Here is a 21,667-nt window from a genome sequence, read left to right on the forward strand (position 1 = left end):
GCACGGGTAACCAATTAAATTCTGTATTACGGAATCGATTATAACAATAATTTTAAAGGTTTTTGGGTTATCTCAATCCGTTTTGCAGATACAGTAAACAACGGCTTATAGACCCATTTTTTTGAAATCCCCCTAGAAGTCAGGATCCATATTAACACAACACTTACTTCTGGAAGAATTCAAAAAATTTCATGGTTTTTAATAACCAGTGTGCGTAATCTGTGGGCATCGGTTACGTCGCTCTGTAAGTCTGAAAAGAAGGATAATGGGACCTCCGTAACTTTTAATTACGAAACAGTTATATCCATCTGCAATACGAACGGGAACGCTGAATTATGAAACGAAATGAATACCCCTCATCTAGTTCCAATCGTTCCATCTGTGGAATAGTTTTCCGTTATGCTTCACACACATTCGTAAACATGACGGTTGTCTTCCATTTTCATTTTGATCTGCTCTTTATCGGTCATTCTCTCTTATCTCCCCTATTCGCAGAGTTTGAAACGTTTTTCGATTAGGTCTGTCGCTTTTCATTCGTTCGTTCTTCGCCACAGCTTTAGTTACGTTCGTTCGTCGTGCTGATTAAGTCGGGCTGCGTATCGTGTGCTTTCGTTGTTATTTTTTTCAATTTTTTTCTTATTGGAGTTTTGCTAGAACAATATTCACCAAATTTTGAACGCTTTTGTTATGGACTATACAATTGTGGATTTTTATGGGCCACAAAAATCACGATGTGGTTATTGTAAGGGCACCCAATGTTCGGTGGGAGATGGTAAGTTGTGCGTTACGGCTGATTGACTGATTGTTCCTTATACTGCGTTGCTGGTAAAATCGAATTTTTTTGCGATGGTATGGGGCAAGGTAGGGAGAACTATTTTCAACAATATTAGTTGCCAATAAAGGAGGACCATTGTAAATATTGATATTCTATTTATAATTTCATTCATAAAATGTTGAAAAAAATAATCATTTTGAAATTATCTATTACAGATTAGAGGTTTGGATTTGCAAAAAACAAAAAAATAAGTTACCAGTCAATACGAAATAAGTTAGGAGAGATAATACAAAATAAGTCGATGTTGTTGTATTCTTTGTATTAATTCATTTTTGTTTTAATTTTTATAGTAAGCTGAGAAAAACAGGTGCCTTTGCCAGAGGCTACTAGACAATCGGAATTGTGATGCCCAGACATATCTGCGGGATTAATTGATAATTATATGATCATCATCATAATTTTACTACGAATGTTATTGACCGACCTTAAGTTTTAATTTGTATTTCCTTTATTCAACTATCAGCACCGGTTAAAGCCCCCCACACCACTTGGATTTATAACACCTTTCCAGTGGAAGTTCTGCAGCCTTTGTTGTTTTACACAATTACATTTTGTATAAACAATGTACCTCCGAAAACAAGTTTTGTTTAGAATAGATATTCTGTTGCACTTCGATAATTTTTTTTTATTTATTTGTGACTAATAGCAGGAAAAAATGTTCTTTGTGCGCTCTAGTAAATCAATATGTGCCAGTGTATTTTCGTACAGAATTCTGTACATATATGTGGGCATTTAAGTTGCGGATGACGTGTGCCCTTTTTCTATTGCAAAACAAAACAAAAAACCGCACACAACTTTTTTTTTTTGTATACAATATTTATTTTTATTTATTTATTTTCTTAACTAAAAATATCGCAAAAAGTGAATTCATTACCCCTCACTGAAGACATCTCGAAATTCATTGAACTCTCAGTCGGGCTGTTTCATAAAAAAGCGTATCTACGTCATTCAAATGCAAAGGAGAATTTACATAATTTTGAATACCATAAATTGGATGAGTTCAAGTCTCATTGAAAATCAACTGCAATTTTAAAACCCGGTGGGGGCAGCATAGGACCTTTTGGAACAGGTTTAGTTTAGGGCCGAGTAGAAGATCGATTTGAAAACTATTCTATTTATTTGCTTAAAAATATACTCCCCTAGCTAGATGGAGCGTGGACGAACTCCGGTTCTGAGACTCCAAACCTCCTAGCAGAAACCCATTTCCCAGGTTGCAAAGATGTTGATATCATCAACATTGAATGTGATGACAATCAACCTCTTGTGATGACAATCTTATAGCCTAGACAGACGACAGCCTTAATTTGCATTAACAGCCTTAATTCAAATTAACTTGTACATTATCCTCATTTTTATGTGTTGTTAATGCACAAAATCAAACTGAATTTATACTGAATTAAGCAATTTCAATATGGCAATGCTGTAGAAAATAAATTGATTGTTGTCAAATTTGTTTACGTTTACGAAAATAAAAATTAGAAATAAAGGCAAAATTCTACATTTCATCAAATTTGGAGCTGTTTTATCTTCATTATAGCTGTTAGTTTTCCTTCCTGCTATGTATCAATTTCAAAAAGATGTAATCCTAAAAAATATTGTAAACAAATATACAATATATATGTCAATATTTTCTTCCTACACACAGACAAACAATAGTTTTGAAACAAAAAAAAAACAAAATATATCTTATTTCGAAAATAAATAGATCGACCGGCTTATTCCCTACTGCATTTTATTCGCAACTGATGGTGTTAATCGGAGATAAAATATAGAATGCGTATTCGCCACCAGCAACCACAGTTTTTCAAAAGACAATAGGATTTGACGAATAATGATGTTTTCTCCCAACTTCATGTATTGCTTTTTATTACTATTGCTTTAGAACTGTTCATATCTTTGATTCTGACCCCCTTATTGGTATTTCCATTGAATATATTGGTTCCTAGATCAATATTACTGGACCATACAAATTTCGAAGTCAGAAAAATTTGGTTTCGCGAATTTTTTTAAATAATTTGTTTGTCGGATTTTGGTTTTAATAGCTTTTAAGGTTCTGTCCTCGCGTTATATTTTGCAAAACCTCTTTTTTATTATTCTAAACATATTTGGGATGTTTTGAAGCCGCAATGACTATGTTTAATACTCTTATCTTAAGATTTGGTCGAGAAAATACCAAATATTAAATGAAATACTGATCGATAATGTATTGAATGTAAATGTGAGAAAATACCCACGAAAAAATGCCTTGATGTATTGGAATCGTCGACAAATCGCTTATAGTATGTGGTTAACCGCAATTGTAACTATAAAAGGACCAAACGTGTTTTATGTAATATTTTTTTCTAAAATAATAATAAAAAGCAAAATACTTTTTTGTGATAAACATTTTTGGGTCGTTATAGATTTCGGCCGATTTATTCTAGACCAGTAGGTCTATCGCATTAATTCTTGGAGAAATACGATCTAAATATGTCCACAAACATATTCCATTACACATAATTCATTTTACGTCTTTAGTATGCTGGCTTTAGAGGTATATATTGGAATTTTGTCAAATTTGTATTGAGGCAAAATACTTATTACACTCACTGTAAATCACCAGGGGCAGATGGTATCACACCGGCGATGATTCAATTTGCCTCGTCAAGTATATATGTGATTCTTGAGAAGATCTATATGGCGTGCTTGACTCTCTCGTGCGTTCCGGGTCTATGGAACGAGGTAAAGTTTACTTACATTCCCAAAGAGGATAAATCAAGTCACTCTGCACCAAAGGACTATAGACCCATTAGCCTATCATCCTTTCTACTCAAGACTCTCGAAAGATTGATTGACCAGGAGATTAGGAGTCGTGTAGACACCACCTCTCTTAGCAATTCGCAGCACACATAAATAAAAGGCAAGTCTGTGGAATCTGCACTGCATAGGGTGGTATGTTATATTGAGAGGAATATAGAAAAATCGAACTTTACGTTGGACGTCTTTCTAGATATAACGTTATTGAACGCTCCAATAACGTTAAACTTGAGTCCGTAAACCACTCACTTGAAAATGTTAGCATTCCTGAAACCTTTACTTGCTGGATAGATAAATTGCTAAATACATACTAGAATTATAAATTCAAATGTGGGGGATACGAAAATCAGGAAAACAGTAACAAGAGGTACTCCTCAGGGTGGGGTACTCTCATTGGTTATTGTTAATCAACAATACACTGATGGATCTGGACGGGAAAGGTCTCAAAGTCGTAGAATATGCGGACGATGTGGTGATATTGATTTCTGGTAATGTTCACTAGGAACCGTAAGCTCGTCGTCTTTTCTCCACCAACATTGGATGGAGTGGAGCTTCATCTGTCGCCCGAAGCAAAATACCTTGCCGCAATCCTGGACTCTCAATTACAATGGAAAAAGAACGCCGGGGAACGGTCGAAGAGAGGGCAGATTGCACTCTATGCATGCAAGAACTCCATCGGAAAAAGCTAGGGGATGAAACCATCGACTATACACTGGTTGTATAACACGATGGTAAGGCCCATCCTTTCCTATGGTTCTCTTGTTTGGTGGCTCTGCTTGCGTCACAAGTCGACATCCAGGAAACTAGACAAGGTACAAAGAACCGCCTCGATTCTAATAACTGGAGCCACGAGAAGCACCCGACAAGCAGCTCTGAACACAATGCTGAACTTAAGGCCTCTGTGTCTCAGAATTAAGTGTCAAGGAGCGCGTAGTTATTTAATTCTGCATAAACAAAATCTTGGCGAAATTGAACCTACGGGCATGTATGTATCCTGAACGAACAGGTGTGACATTGGTCTAACGCGTAAAACTAAGCGACTATGTATCACCAGTCCTGAGATTTGACCGATATAGATGTCGTTTACCCCAGTAGAGACGACTGGAGCCGTAGCAACCATCCTCTGGACGGCCTGGCTTTTTATATAGACGGATCCAAGGTGGAATAAGGTACAGGGGCTGGCGTCTACTGTGAACGGTTAGGCATTGAGCTTACCTACATGCTTGATAGCAACTGTAGTGTTTTTCAAGCTTAAATCTTCGCTATTTGGAAGGCAGCGGAATTGATAAGTATGGATGCAGAGATCGTTGACCGGTGACTATCTTTGTTGATAGTAACACGGCTCTTAAAACCCATCAAATCCTGTAACATCAAATCTGAGGTCGTCCTCGAATGTAGAGCAGTTTTGGAAACACTCACTTACAGCTATCGGCTGTTTTGGGTACCAGGACACCGTGACTTCATGGATAATGAAAAAACATACAAATTAGCTAGATGAGGATCTCAATCTACAGATCTAGCAATCGATTGCTCAATTAAACCACCCAACTGTCATCTTTGACGAACGAGCCAATGAACACTGGTGCAATTTGTCAAGATCTATCTGGCCGACTCTGTCAATCAAGTGAATAAACTCACTATTGAACCTGAGCAAAACTTAAATAAGAGTAAGACAGGAGTCATTACTGGACATTGCACTATCAGGGCCTTTACCAGTAAATGAGACCATGATGTTACTGATTACTGCACCCTGTGCTGACCAGTTCTGGCCAACAGACGGCACAGAGTAGTGGTTGATCACTTTCCACCGTCTCTAAGCTTCTTTTCAACTATGAAACCAGCTTTAATCCACAGCATCATTAGGAACCTAAAGTGGTTAGGAAAGTGCAACCTACAGATCTCTCCATATCTTTTATGGATGATAACAATGGACCGGAAGGTCTCAGAGTGCTGCAGCCACATTAGTGATTGAACATTCCCAAACCTAACCTATTCCGAAAGAAGATCTCTTGGTATTCAATATGAAGACATATTGGCCGAAAATGTGAATACGTACGAAGGGGTCTCTTATAAAGAGACATCTTGGTATTTTAAAATATGTCCTTATGGTCTTTTATAACAAGACCTTTTGGACTTCCGGAAGATGTTCTTTTAGTCTTCTATAAGAAAACCTTTGGGTTTTCTATAAGAAGACCTCTTAGTCTTCTGTAAGAATACTTTTTCGTTTTTTTTCTTGTTTTTCTAATAAAAACCAGTTTCTTCTTAACAATATTCTTTGTCTTTAAGAATCTAGCTTCGACTTCTATAGAAATATTTTATGGTCTTCTATTGGACGAAAACCTCCACCGCTTCTTTTAGAAGATATCTTGATCTATGTATTTATCATTGTTTTACTCTCTACTTCTTTACCGTTCTCAGAGACTTTAAACGCACAGAAAAATATTGTTGACCTAGGTTCGGATTCGATAAGAAATGATGCAGAAAATTAACTCTTTAAAAAAGTATATATTAACTCTTTATATAAACTATTTGTTTCTATGATTCGAGAATATGGAACACAAATAAGAAAACCCAAAATATTCCATAAATAAATTAATTAGAAACAAAAACATACACTCACATTTAACATTAAGATGACTACAATTCGGCGCCAAAAAAAAAAAAACATAAAACACAAACAAATTAACAATATATTTGTTGTTAATACACCCAGCCGGTTTAGTTATTGGCCAAATGTTTGGCACACCAGTTAATAATATACATAGTTCCACAACTATTATTTCGGAGTTATTTAATAATAAATGATTTAGCAAAAAAACCAAATAATAAAAACGTCAGAATATAGAAGAGAGCAAATTTTTATGTATGGAAATATAACCTGTTGTTGTTGTTACTGTTATTGTTTGATGCTTTCTGTTTAAATATTACGGTTCGCCCAACAAATTTTATGTAAATAAACCAATGTCAAGGTCAAGTGGTGGTGATACGTTTAACAAAAACTGTTTGAATATTAAGAATGAGCAAAGCAAAAGTGGCAAAAACTCTGAGATAAAAAAAAAATCCAAACAGTTATGAGTAAAATATGTATTGCCTAGGATTGATTGATGAAAAAAAATATTAAGAAAAAAACATGGTTAACTAAGAATCTGGGTAGTTGAAATTGATGAAATATGTGTGTGCTTGAGCTAATGTTTTTAAAAACGAAGTATATTGAACCCAGCTTGTTTAGAATTTGCGTTTACACGTGCCGTAAAATTATAATTGTGTGTGGAATTTGTTTTCGTAATTTTAAAATTGTGTGGATTTCTACGAGAACATTTCGCAATTATCGCAGATAAAACACACATGATTTTTTCTTCTTGATTTTGAAACATATTTTAATAATAAAAAAGTTCGACTCGAAAGAGATAAAACTGATTTAAAGCTCATTCAAATGATCATCGTCCATACAGGCAAAATTCAAATAAATACAAATAATTAGAACTACTCAATAATATAATCATAAAGCTACGAGAGTATACAGGAAGACACAGCAATAAAATAATAGTAATTTTGTTTTTTATAGTGAGGTTTGAGATTTCTGTGTTCCTAAAAATACCGGTTCTACGAATGATTAATCAATGAAATTAATAAAAATCTGGATACTGGGAACAGGCCTTTGAAAACTGAATTCAATTTATACAGACCCGACTATACTTCCAGCTTCATAGATCACCTGAAGAAGTAATCTTCCTGCCTAAGAACCCCTTTTCTAGGCAACGGTACCTTGTTACTTTATGAGAATATTTTTTAGTCTTTCATAAGAAAGGCTTTTTTATGTCCTTAGGAATATGTTTCTTTTTTTTTTGTCATATACAAAGGACTCCCCTATAGAAGACCTTTCTTCCCTTTAACTGGAAATCACATTTGTCTTGCTGGAGAGTAATAACTTTTGTCTTCTATAAAAATACCGTGTTGCCATTCTCTAAAAAGACTTTGTACCGAAAAATATTAGCAGTTGTATTTGATAATTAGCTTAACTTCGCAAAGCATGCTGCATATGTCAAAGGGAAAGACCTCAGCTAAAATAAAGAACTGAAAGCTCTGACAGATACCTCCTGTGGAAAGGATAGTCCTGCCATTTTCTACATGAATATGATTTTTTGTTTTCTATTTTGTGTCTTTTATAAGAGATTCTTTTTCTCTTTAACATGTTTTTCTTGTTGAAGAGCATTAACTTTTTGTCTTCTATAAGAGGACCATGTTGCCATTCTCTATAAAAATCTTGTACCGAAAAATATTACATAGTATATTAAAAACATGTGCAAATACAAATAAGACTGATGATCGAAGAATTCCGACAGTCCATCGTACCAAAATATTGAAATTTGTATTGATAATCTGCTCAACTTCACGCTGCTCATGTCAAAGGGAAAGTCCTCAGTCCTATCTTTTCCCCTCCTGGGAAAGGATAAAGAAACACTCGCCATGAGTTAAGCGACACACAATACCGTAACCGTCAAACGATCCAGAATAGTGCTCTAATGATTGCTACCATATGTGTCAAAATGTCGAGTGTGAATCATTTTCATGAGGAGACAAGGATACTGTCAGTACAGAGTACAGACAGTTCATTCTGGATTGTCACCATAACCATCACATCGTTCTCCTCCACGGCTCATCCGGAAGAACATCAGACACTTTCGCTCAGATATCGTCAACAACAGCAGGTCTGAAACAGCTGCACCGTCAAGCGGTTAATCAAGCAGTCGAGGATATTGCCTGAATAAAGTCATTATTGAACATTCCCCAGCAATCTGCATAATGCCTCTCCAGATTTACAAGAACAACTCTAGCTCAACATTAATAATTAGCAATCAAGAAATATATACACCTCTAAAATACATCCGATCAATGCCCAAACTGTCCACATAGATGACAAATCATCTATTTCCTTGTCCATTTAGGCAAGAGCTGCTTTTAGGTAGAGCTGACAATTAGCGGTCCGGATGGACTGATGTTGGTATGGCGGCCTTGGCACCCTCAGTCTCGAACTCTACAATGCCAGATCCCAACAAACCTCCACAAAACGATGATGACCAATGCCTATGCACCGGACTATTCTTCTGTTTCTTCAAATCCCATCACTCTCATCAATGTCAATACCTGGAGAGGCATACGGACCTTCTCCTTGACCTCATTGAGGAAACCGGTTCCTTCCGTCTTAGTCAGGAGAGTATCCCGACACATCTCTGGCATGACTCGCCCTTGACAGACGAGGAAGACGCTATGGATACCACTCTGATTAGCACTATGGCGATTAACACAATGTCTATACTCCTCCAAATCCCCAGGGATTTTCTCTATCTTCCCCCTGCAGCGAAATCTCGAGACTTCTAAAGTAGACTGGCTGCTGAAGTAGAGGTTGATAACCCTCATATGGAAACGATGGATGAATTATCAGCACAAGAAACTAGCAAACCCCCACGACAGAGGAGTCTACGATTCGAAACGAAACGAGCCTATCTTTCTGTCACCTCAGCTCATGGTGTAAAAGCAATAGGACTGCTACAACAACAACAAACAAATGCTTCAATGCCAAATAGATCTCTGACAAGAAGATTTGCCGGAGTTAACTTCTGAACTCGGTTTATTGGACGGGACGAATCTCAAATTTATTCGGGAGTTCTCTCGGATCTTTCCGAATGACATTGCGAGGCATTTCATAATTGAAAGAAAAATATTTTTCAGGGAGCCAATAAATCGTTGATTTATTAAAGAATATTTTTTCAGAGCCCAATATGTCGTGGATTTATGAATGAAAAACATTTTCTGGCACCAACAAAACGATAATTTTTTTAGGAACACCCCAAAGTGAGCATTTTGTAACGAAAACAATATCAGTGGCCTTATTCTGTAACTTTTAACAACAATCAATATTGTTTAATTTTCTTTTGTTATTGTAAAAACAACAAAACAAATGAATTTGTTGTAAAATAAATTTTTCGTAAAAACAAATTTTTAAAGGACCCAAGAAAGCGAGGGCATCGTGAAGAAAAATTTGGTAAATGAATTATTGACTTTTATTTTAGTACCCCTGAACGCATGATGTGTATCACAATGTATACGCCGTGGTGTTCCATTTTAAATTGTCGCTCCAAAGGAGGAAAAGAAGACTGTGAGTAGTCTGAGCACGATGATGCCTGGGACTTCTGATCACCTCTAAGGCATCTCTGAGTGTTAAGATGTAAAGGAAATTTTTCAGCGACACCATAAAGTGGTCATTTTTGTAACGAAAAGTTTTTCAGGGACCCCAATAAGTGAGGATTTAATAAAGAAAAAAATTCAGGGACCCAACAAAACGAGGATTTCGTAAAAACGAATTTTTAAGGGACCCAAAAATTTGAATCACTAATTTTTATGTTAGTACCTCTGAACGTATGATGTGTGTCACAACGTATACGTCATGGTGTTTTATTTTAAGTAGCCGCTCCATAGGAGGAGGAGAAGACTGTGAGCTGTCTGAGCACGATAATGGCTGGGACTTCTGATCAGGGATACCTGAGTGTTGAGATGTCCCTGACACCATCCTCCATTGCGAAGGAGGGCAAGGTTTGAGTGTCGAAATAGGCCCGAAGGAGAATTAAGACCCGTAGAAATTAACAAATCTTTTCAGGTCCTTCACATAGACCATTCAAATCGTCACAGTATAGCATGCTAAGTTAAAAAATACAGGCATTTTTTAAGTCTTTTAGATTATCCCCTTCATCAAATCTCAAATTTCACTAAAGATGTACACTATAGCCCTTTATGGACCTATATATGTACTTATAAGAGGCTTACTATAAACACTCTTCTTTTTTACTAATCTTTCATATATCCCCTCTTTCTTGCAGGCATGCACGCTTACGTTATGGCACCTCGGGATTATCAGGATTTAATAGATCGAGGATGGCGTCGCAGTGGCCATTATTGCTATAAACAAGATAATACAAAGACCTGTTGTCCCCATTACACCATTAAGTAAGTCGAATCAAATTCTTCACATTTAAAGGAGTCAAACTAATTTCAATTCTACTTTTTTCAAGATGCGATGTATCGGAATTTAAATTATCCAAATCGCACAAGAAAATCATAAAACGTATGAATCGTTTTTTGCGTGATGGTAAAAGGGATAAAAATGAAGAGGGGCAATCAACGCCGCAGACAACAAATGGCACGGAGAATGGTGACCGAGATGAGGATAGTAATGCAGCTATGGGTTGTGGTATACGTGAAGAGGTGCAGGCCCCAAATGTCCCCATAAAAGATATTAATTTGGAACAATTTGCCAAGGCCAATGGGGAAAAGGATAGTGAAGAGAAATCGGCGAAGGAAAAAACACCCAGTGTTGATGTACAAAAACCGATTAAGAAATCGGCAGAGGATGATGATACACCCAATAATAGTAGGAAATGTAAGTTTTCAAATTTTGGGAATTGAAATTTGAGTTTACTTTTAAAATTTGTTGAATAAAATTTTAGCAGACAGTGACATTACCAAACCGCCCTGCAAGAAGGCCAAACAAATGCGTTTGGAGAGAAAATTGGCAAAACAGGCCGCCAAAGGCTTGCCTGCCGTGATTGAAAAGAAACCTCCCAGGAATCAAGAGAAAACCTTAAAGGAATTTCTCAATGAGGCCAAACCGGATGATAAACACAAGTTAAAGGTAAATATTGACACATAAACACACACACAAAGTAGTTTGCAACTTTTTTAGGTAAAAGAATTTGAAATACCAAAACCAAACAACAAACTTTTCCCCCTTTTTTGAACTTCTTACAGATTGTTCTAGTACCTTCAAGTTCAAGTATTTACACGGCCACAACTTTTGATTTATATTGTAAATATCAACTAACCATACATAATGATAATCCTGAACGTTTAGAACCTAAAAAGTTGCAACGCTTCCTATACAATACACCCTTAAAGGTAAAACAACTTGCAAAAGCTAATCTTACTTTCCAAAATTCTATTCCCATTACAGTTCGAAATGATCCATGTGAGAAGTGAAGAGTTTGAAAAAACCCTACCACAAACATATTCACTATATGCCAAATATCAAACACACATACACAATGATCCACCGAATGCTGTACAAGAATATTTGGATTTTTTGCAACGGTCACCGTTGAAGGTGGCATAAAATTTTCATTACTTTTTATTTCCTTAATATATGTTTTATATTTAAACATTTTTGCTTTTTATTTTTATTTTAAATATAGCTTTCTAAGCCCTCGGATGGACCACCCTTGGGTTATGGCTCCTTTCATCAACAATACTATTTGGATGATAAACTTATTGCGGTGGCCGTCATTGATATCTTGCCATATTGTGTTAGTTCGGTTTACTTCTTTTATGATCCTGATTATAATTTCCTCTCCTTGGGTACTTATAGTTCTTTAAGGTAAACCTCAAAACCCCATAATTCAAAATCAAGCTATTAAATTTTAATTTCCTCTCTTTTCATTTCCTTACAGAGAAATTGAATTGGTACAAGAACTTTCAAAAACGGTTCCTGATCTTAAGTATTATTATATGGGTTTCTATATACATTCCTGCCAAAAAATGCGTTACAAAGGTAAATTATCTGGCTCCTATTTATTATGCCCGGAGGCATATACCTGGCACCCATTGTCAGATGGTAAGTTATTTTGTTTTTTTTTTTAATTTTTTATTTTAAATATGGAAGAAATCAATTTTTATTATTTTTTAGAGATCCGTTTAAAACTTGATGCCAATAAATATCAACGTTTCAACGATGATCCATCTGCCCGCGATCCAAATGAATTTAAAGAAAGTGATATGGATTTAGTAAGACTGCTAATAGATGAAAGTACTTATGTCAAATATCGTCAATATAAACAGGTAGGTTTTGTAGAAGCATTGCCATTTTTTGTAGCAAAATTGTGTTGTTTGTTATGATTTTATATTTTTAAAAGGTATAGAAAATAACGATTTTTTTAAACTTGTGATTCTTTGAAAAAAAAAAAAAATATTATTTAAATGCTGTCCAAAACAAACAAGTAAAAATTTGTTCCAATTAATACATGAAGACCATGGAATCCTGTTGCTATAAAAAAGTGGAACGAACGTATATGAAGTTTTTACATACGACATGAAAGTCGTATTTATATATGACTTTAAGGGAGTCTTTATGGGCGTCTAGAAAGGAAAATCAGAAGACAACTAGGAAGTATTCCACAAGCATCTGCACTCCACCCATGTTTGAAACGTTGAATTGTCGAACGTAGAATTCAGAAACAAAAAGTCCAAGACCTGTAGAGTTAAACATAGTGTTCCACAATGTGTAATGATTAGTATGAGATTATTACGTTGGCGGATGATTCTACACTCATGGCGCCAGGGTCAACAATAGTTGACCTTGCACATTCTTTTTCATACGAAGTATATGAAAACATACCTATCTAGTTTCTCGATACGAGAAATATGCAAATATCCCCGATGAAGCCAATGTCCACACTGTTGATTACCTCATTCTAGTCGTAAGTCATCTTTTTGCGATATATTCAGGAGCATGAACAAGGTTCTTAATTCATTTGCCGAGATTACTTGGAAAACTGATAAAGAAAACTTGTTGACTGCGACTGCGTGGGTCTCTTTGCAACAGGTCAGTCACTAATGTGGCTGCAACACTCTGAGACCTTCCGGTCCATTGTGATCATCCATGATAAGATATCGAGAGATCTGTAGGGGAGAAAAGGGGGAAGGGAATAAGAAGCTAACAAGAAGTATTAAGGGGGATTGTGGGAATAATTTCGATGGCTAAAGAAGGACAGAAAAACATATTACGTGCTAAGGTTGCACTTTCCTAACCACTTTACGTTTCTAATGATATTGTAGATCAAAGCAGGTTCCATAGTTGAACTGTCTCCGTACCCTCCTCGTTAGCACAGAGTCTGCAGTAATCAGTAACAACATGGTCCCATTTACTAGTAAAGGCCATGATATTGCAATGACCAGTAATGGCTCCTGTCATGACTCTAATTTCAGCTTTGCTCATGTTCAACAGTGAGTTTGTTCTCTTGGTTGACAGAGATCACCGGTTCAACGATCTTGACACACGTCGAAGGATGCCTCAAAGTTCCGAAAAAGATGATAGATGGGTAGTTTGATTGAGCAATAGATTGCTAGATTTGTAGATTGATATCCTCTTCTAGATAATTCGTCTGCTTTTTCATTGCCCATGATATCACGTTGTCCTGGTACCTAACACAGCCGATAACCGTGAGTGTTTCCAAAACAGCTCTACTCTCGAGGACGACCTCAGATTTGATATTACAGGATTTGATGGCTTTAAGAGCTGCCTGATTATTCACAAAAATAGTCACCGGTTCAGAATCGAGGCGGCTCTTTGTACCTTGTCTCGGCTTTTTGGACGACTAACAATAGTATTTCTAGACGACAAGGAAGTCCTATTAGAAGCCTAGATAGAGTCTTTATAGACTGTTTTAAAGGTGTACTTATAGACGACTAGAAGGGATTATTTATAGACGACTACAAATGAATCTTCATGGACTAGTAGGAAGACAATAGATGACTAGGAAGTAGTTTTTATAGAAGACTAGGAAGTAATCTTTTCGGAAACTAAATTGAGTCTTTACAGACAGGGAACGAATATTTTTTGCTTTTATAAATGTATACGAAAGAGACTCTATAACCGACTAGGAAAGAGGATTTATAGACAACTAGGAAGGATTTTTTTTATAGACAAATGAGTTTTTATAGACTGGGGAAGTGTCTCTATAGATGATAAGCAAGGGAGTCTCTATAGATGACTGGGAATGAATCTTCTTTGAAGAGTAGGAACGCGTCTTTATAACCGGCTAGGAAAGAAAATTTATAGAAGCCTTTATAGACGACTAGGAAAGTATCTTTATAGACGATTAGGAAGGAGTTTTTCGAAAATTAGAATAAGAAAGATTAAAAAAGGAGTCATTAAAGATGACTAGGAAGCAGTCTTTATAGAAGACTAGATTGGAGTCTTTATAAACGTCTAGGAAAGAGTCGAATAGGAAAGAGACTTAATATAAATCTATATATGACTATTATGAAGGAGTTTTGATTGACCACTGGTAGTTTTTATAGATGAATAAAAAGACTTCCTTATAAAGACTAAGAAGGGGCCTTTTTGCACGACTAGGATGGATTATTTTTATTAACGTCTAGGAAGGAGATTTTATGGACGATAGGGAAGGAGTCTTTATGGGCGTTTAGAAAAAGATTTTTTTGTGTCTAATGAGTCTTTATAGTCGACTTGAAAGAAGTCTTTAAGACATTTTATAGACGTCTATGAATAAGTCTTAATGGCCGTATAGGAAAGAGTCTAGAGTGTGGAATCTTTATAGGTGACAGTGAAGGAATGGATCTTTAAAGATTACAATGTAGTATTCTTTATAGAAGACTAGGTTGCAGTTTTTATAAAGGTCTAGGAAAGAGTCATTATAGATGATTAAAAATAAGTCTTTTTCATATGACTAAGAATGAGTTTTTATTGAGGACTACGGAGACGACTTTATAAACCTGTAGGAATTGGTCTTTATTGACTACTAGGATGGAGGTATTCCTAGTTATTAGCGATTAGTAATAAGAACAGCGAAGAATTACAGATAACTAGTAAGAAGTCTTACTAGACGACTTGGTGGAAGGTCACTTTAAGGAGTCATAATAGGCGTATTTAAGATTATTTTTATAGAGGAAATTAAAATATTCTTTATTGAAAAATTTAAATACAACCTAAGATTCTTTATTCTTCGTGGATGATTTGAAATGAGTTTTGATAGATTAATTAACTGTGATTAATATTGAAGTTTATAGACATTCAAAAATCTGCTCTGAATTTATTTCCTAAAATTATTATTTATCCGTTGCTTGCATGATTTGATTTGATTTGTTCGTCTCAAATGCTTTATTCCTAGCCGAATATTTGAACGCTTTAAATGTTTATTTGCATGATTTTGTTAGATACACAAGATACACTTTCTAATATACAAAATTTCACAGAAATCAAATAGCTTATTGGATACCATAAGGAACAGAATTTTTAAGGTAATGCAATGCTATTTCCCTCTACATTAATTTAAAAAATGTAAATATTAAATATAGTGTCTTCAACTAAGACGGGATATCTAAACTTCAGTCAAACCTCTCGTAAATGATTGTTAAAAAAAAACAAATACTAAAAAAAAGATTGCATACTTTGAGGCATACATAAGATAACAGTTGTTTTTGGCACATTTGCTGAATAGCAAAGTTTTATATCGCAAAAAACAAGCATATTTATATAGCACTTTTTTCGTTTCATTCTTCGTAATATTTTTTATGTATAATAAAAATGTTCATATCCATAATTCAATAAATTTATTATTAATTTCCCTTTCATTCTTCGTAATTATTGTTTATGTATAATAAACATGTTCATATCCATAATTCAATAAATTTATTATTAATTTCCCAATGTATATTCCCCTTTTTTCTTGTCTCTTTCCAGGCAGCTAGTGCCACAGATAAAGCAGCAATTTTAAAATACGGTCAACTGGTTGGCAAACCATTGGCTCATCGTATGCTCTATGTAAAAATGTAAAAAAAAACAACCAAGACCGAGGAAAATATTCATTTGAAATGAATACCAAAAAACTCATTTATTATTCATATATAATATTATTTAAAATTAAAAAAAAAAAAACTACAAACAAAAATTAAAGAAAGTATATATTAAATTGTATTGTTAATTATTATTTGTTAAAAATAAAAAGCTATTGTAAGACAATTTTAGTTAAATTGTGCTTCAACATTTAAATTAATTTAAATTAATAAATAAACGAAATAAAAAAAATTAAATAGCAGTTCTTAATTAAATTAAAATGCATCAAATCACATCATTTGGAATGCAAAAATAACAACAACTTTCAAGTAGGATATAAATACTAATTTCCTTTTAGGTTATTTACAATAACTCCTTTCAATGTGTCTATAAATTATTATATTTGAATTCCCTTCAAGTTCATTCTACTACGGAAGCAATCTCTGCAAACATGACATTTGCTGCCTAATATAAACATCTCTCTTTTCACCAATTATGATGCTCTGCTAGTTGTTGTTGCTGCTGATAGTTCTTTATCATCGTATCGTTCCCCTCTTATCTTTATCATATTAACGCGTCTGTTTTGTTTTTTAGGTAACCACCGTTAAAATCACAAACAATTACCTCTTTTTTTACAACTATAACACTAATAATAATTTAATTTAGATTTTCAAGACCTTATCAGTGTTTATCGGGTGCCTATCCAACAAACTCCGCTACAGAGATTTAAAACAAGAAACAAATAAAAATATATAACCGTAAACTTTACACATGGCATAGTGCCAATAAAAGAATTTATGATATTCAATATCGTAAATGTGTTGAAAATACAAAAATAGAGGTAAATAGATTAAAAGAATTTATAAATCAATTTTTTTAATACAGCGATCGTAACAAAAATCGACTGCGATTGATAAAACAATGGTCGTTAGAATTTAATGTGATTATGCTATAATATTTTTTTAAAGATCAATTTTCACAATTATTATTGAGATAACATACACGAATTTTTTATCTGAAAAGAATTTGTTTTATGAATGATCCTAAATGGAATAAAAAATAGAGGTTTTAAATGAATTGAAAATTATTGTTTATGAACATACTAAACTAGACTAAAGGAGACTTTTGTAGATGATTAGAAATGAATCTTTATTGGCGACTAGGAAGAAGAATGATTAGATTAAGAAGCATTTATCGGTTTGGTGGGTGTGTTTATAGGCAATAAAAACGGTTATTATAGACGATTACGAATGTATGCTTTTATTGACAACTAGGAAGGAATCCTTAAAGACAACTTGAAATAAGCTTTTACAGATGACTAGTAAGGAGTCTTTGTAGATTCAGGCGTCTTAATTGACGCCTGGAAAGTAGTCCTTATAGACATCTGCGACGGATTTTTAATTGATGAATAATAATAAAAAAAAATAGTAGAAAACCTGAAAGGAGTCTTCAAGTTTTTTTAGACGACTAGAAACGAGTCTTTATGGATGAATAGGAAGGAGTCTTTATAAATGAATCTATTTGAACGACTAGAAAAGGATCCTAATAGACGACCGATAAGGAGAATTAATAGACGACTTTGAAGAATTCATTATAGATGATTAGGAAGGAGTCTTTATAGAGGACTAGGAAGGAGTCTTTATAGATGACTTGGGAGGAGTCTTTATAGACGACTAGAAAGGAGTCTTTATGGATGACTTGGGAGGAGTCTTTATAGACGACTAGAAACGAGTCTTTACAGATGACGGGGAAGCAGTCTTTTTAGAGACTAGGAAGGAGACTACTAGGAAGTATTCTCCATAGACGACTAGGAAAGAGTTTTTATAGATGACTAGAAAGTATTTTTATAAACGATTAGGAAGGGGTATTTTTAGACGACTAGGAAGGAGTCTTTATAGATGACTTGGAAGGAGTCTTTATAGACGACTAGAAAGGAGTCTTTATAGACGACTAGAAAGGAATCTTTATAGACGACTAGGAAGGAGTCTTTATAGACGACTAGGTATGAGTCTTTATAGACGACTAGGAAGGAGTCTTTATATACCACTAGGAATGAGTCTTTATAGACGAAGGAGTCTTAAAATTCTAGCCTAGCACAAAAAAACGCCGTATAAACAGAAAAAAGTTGAGTGTTTTGGAAACTTCCATCTCTGTTATGAACACATGTTTAATTTTGTGTAGATCTGGCAACTCCTTCATATAGAAACAGGTGTTCAAAAAAGATGCATCCGCTATTTTTTTCGATGGAAAAATTAGAAATGTGTGCATTAATTGTAAAAATTGCGGAACACCTGTTTTTAATATGAAGGAATTACCAGATCAAAACAAAATTTAACATTTGTTCAAAATTTTTGAGGATTATTAAGTAAACAGACAACATATAGTAACATTTGGTAACAATTGTTACCAAATATCGAGTAAACAGACAGAGCTATTGTGAATTGATTTTCATTAGTAGTAGGTTTACATTTAACAGGATTTCGTTAACCCAGTGGGTTTCAGTTGTCAATTCCTTTGCATATATTTCAAATAAATCCTCATAAAGTAGGTTAACCTGGTAAAAAGTTCTAATGAACAAGGAGTTTAGTAGGAAAACATAAACAAAGTCAAAATTCTTAACATTTGATTTGAGAAAAAACAGCCTAAGATCTAACAGCAAGTGAAAGTCAGCTGTTGTTTCTTAAGTCTAATGTCAAAAATTTGGACTTTGTTTACGTTTTCATAATGGAAGTCAAGAAACAGCTGATATCCAGTTGGTCTCCCTGGAAGACCTTATTAACAGACCTTGTATGAAAACATTGAATCCCTTCAATACCGAACGATTATTCAGACAAGGTGGCAGTTTGTCGTGTGATCTTTTTAACATCCTGCTGGAAAAGGTCATACGAGACGCAAAGGTGAACAGAAATTGCTCTCTGTACACCAAACAACACATGGCTAGACCATGTTCTGCGAATTAATGAGATTGCCCCAGCTCAAAAGGTATATAAAAGGGAGCCCGTAGAAGAGGAAGGCCACGAATCAGATGGAAAGACCAAGTAGAAAACACGATATTGGAACGTGGTCTTTCAAATTGGAGCAGATGCGCACAATACCGACGCGATTGGAAATCTTTTTTAAGCTCGGCTTATGGAACAAGCGTTCTGTAACAAGCCAGCTAACTAAGTATGAAACATTAACAACGTCCAAATTAGACTTGAGGAAAAAAATAGACTTAAATAGACTTGAGGAAAAAAAAGCTGAATTTTGAAAGAAGCCTTCCTAAATTGATTGAAAGTATTTTAGGGATTTATAAGTCGACATGAAAGGATGATTCAATGCCTATAAATAAGGTCATCCAAGGGTCATCTGGCTGGATATCAGCTGATTCTCATGTTTACTGTCAAAATCCGTTAATGCGAATTGATTTTCATTATGAAAACGTTAACATAGTCCAAATTTTTGACATTCGTCTTGAGAAGAAACAGTTCACTTTCGCTAGATGGTTGACCTTATTAATAAATCTTGGACTTAATCGTCTGAAAACGTTAAATTGACAGTTTGGGGGATTTTCAACCAAAATTGCCGATAATGATTGCTTCCAACACGATTCTAGGATTCCAATATCCTAGAAAGGATGATGTTTCTAGGATATTGGAATAAAAAATGTGTTGCTGTTGTGTTATTTTAAGCTGGTTCAGTTTCTGATTCCACATGCAAAAGGCTGCAACCTGAATTGTTTGTGTCCATAGCGAAGATGAGGTTAAACGACATGTACACTAGAACTTTTTTGCATGGTTAACCTTCTTTATGAGGATTTATTTGACAAATATGTAAAGGAATTGACAATTAAAACCTACTGGGTTAACGAAATCCGGTTAAATGTAAACGTCCTATTAGGCGAATATGCTCGACTTGACAATTGTAGAGTTGTCGTGTGGAACATTACCACATGTCCTACAGATCGCAGTTGAGTCAAAACCATTCGGTATGTGTTGCTTTTCTATTATCTTCGGTGACGGATGTTCTGTCAGGGCTGTATTCACCCTGTATTCTTAAATTACTTTCTTAACTGCATCAGTGTGAATGCCAGCCTGCGATCTGTATAGATTGAGTCCACCCAGGAAAATGTTGTTAAGTGAAAAAGTTTGGCAGGGCAATTGAAGAGTTGTAGCTTGTGCCGGATAGATGTTACACACAATGCCGCCAATTCGCACCCAGTTATGCCAAAACCGCTTTAAGTTGTATCGATGGTTGCTGCTCTTATGTTGCCATCGATGGCCTGTGACTGTGTTCACCCTGTGTTATGTCCTCAACTGCAACTTAGTCCTATTTGATAGGGCTAGAGACTCTCTTTTATACCTCTGGTTCTGTATCTCAAGATCGCGAAGTTCCTTTCCGATATGCCTGGGCTACTACGTTGGCGGGCCAGACTGGAACCCCTACCTTAACACATACCAGCCCATTGCTCTCATATGTCATTGGTGAAGCAGCCCTATTGCTTTTACAGAATTCGTTAAGGTGAGAGACGTTGGCCGAGCGAGATTCGGATCGGATACCCTTCTGTCGTAAAAACACTTTCACGTGTAGGATTTTTTGGTGATTTTTTTTATTATTTTCCTTTGATGCAGGTTTGTCTGCATTTGACGTAAATACGCAATTTTCGGCTTAAAGTCACATTGAGTTTATGGAAATCAATTAATAAACCTGCTTTCGATTTATAATATTGTTCGAACATCTTAAGTTAAATTGGTACATGTGACTTCAAGTGATTCATGGCTAATAATTTGCACCTTTCTGACGGTTTTTGGGGAAGCAGTGAAGCGGTCAATACAAACGAAATTAATTAATTAAAAACAATATGCTTAGAAAAAAGAGGGGATTTTCAAAAATACACATGTATATATATATATATATATATACATATATATATATATATATATATAGAAACTAATTAACAAACTCCATATTTACTTCTAATCGAATAAAACAATAACTAATGCGGAATTTGGGAAATTAACATTTAGGCGTTAATTGGCGTATTGACTATTGGAATTCTATAAAATATGCCATGAAAATAAAACCAATTATTACGGTAATATTTAGAATTTAAAGAGAATTTTTATTGCTATAAATTTATTATATTTTATTTAGTGTGGCTTATTGAGAAAGTAATTTATAGCATGCTATAATTTTTTTTAAAGTTGTGGTATTAATACTCTTTGCTATGCATTTGCATTTAAGAGAGAAAAAACATAATCAAAAAAAATACCGTTGTATGTAAAACGTCTTGTTATAACAGGGTTGCCAGCTGTCAGTTCCTGAAGATCAGAAATATAATTTTTTATGGAGGAATATTATATATATATTTTTTATGGAGGAATAATCGAGTTATAGGCTTAGATTTTTAAAGAAGAATAGAATTTAATCAAGGA

At 34.7% G+C, this 21,667-nt stretch overlaps 1 protein-coding gene across 1 annotated transcript; it reads left to right on the forward strand.

The window, feature by feature from the left end:
- Nucleotides 1-687: 687 nt before the first annotated feature.
- LOC133337171 (arginyl-tRNA--protein transferase 1-like) lies at nucleotides 688-16,253 on the forward strand. Its single transcript, XM_061545425.1, has 10 exons — nucleotides 688-772; nucleotides 10,507-10,633; nucleotides 10,699-11,066; nucleotides 11,134-11,318; nucleotides 11,435-11,581; nucleotides 11,637-11,786; nucleotides 11,875-12,056; nucleotides 12,130-12,293; nucleotides 12,366-12,526; nucleotides 16,161-16,253. Exons 1-10 carry the CDS (start codon nucleotides 688-690, stop codon nucleotides 16,251-16,253), a joined length of 1,662 nt encoding a protein of 553 aa, XP_061401409.1.
- Nucleotides 16,254-21,667: the final 5,414 nt, after the last annotated feature.

The sequence above is a fragment of the Musca vetustissima genome, unplaced genomic scaffold (assembly GCF_032173495.1).
Source record: "Musca vetustissima isolate MV318-11 ecotype Yass unplaced genomic scaffold, APGP_CSIRO_Mvet_v1 utg33022, whole genome shotgun sequence".
NCBI lineage: Eukaryota > Metazoa > Arthropoda > Insecta > Diptera > Muscidae > Musca > Musca vetustissima.

Bases quoted from the DNA above. Each gene is read 5' to 3' on its own strand.
- LOC133337171 (XM_061545425.1), top strand. From the start codon at position 688: ATGGACTATACAATTGTGGATTTTTATGGGCCACAAAAATCACGATGT. The intron at 773-10,506 runs GTAAGTTGTGCG...TCTTTCTTGCAG, and splicing joins CCAATGTTCGGTGGGAGATG to GCATGCACGCTTACGTTATG. The intron at 12,294-12,365 runs GTAAGTTATTTT...ATTATTTTTTAG, and splicing joins CTGGCACCCATTGTCAGATG to AGATCCGTTTAAAACTTGAT.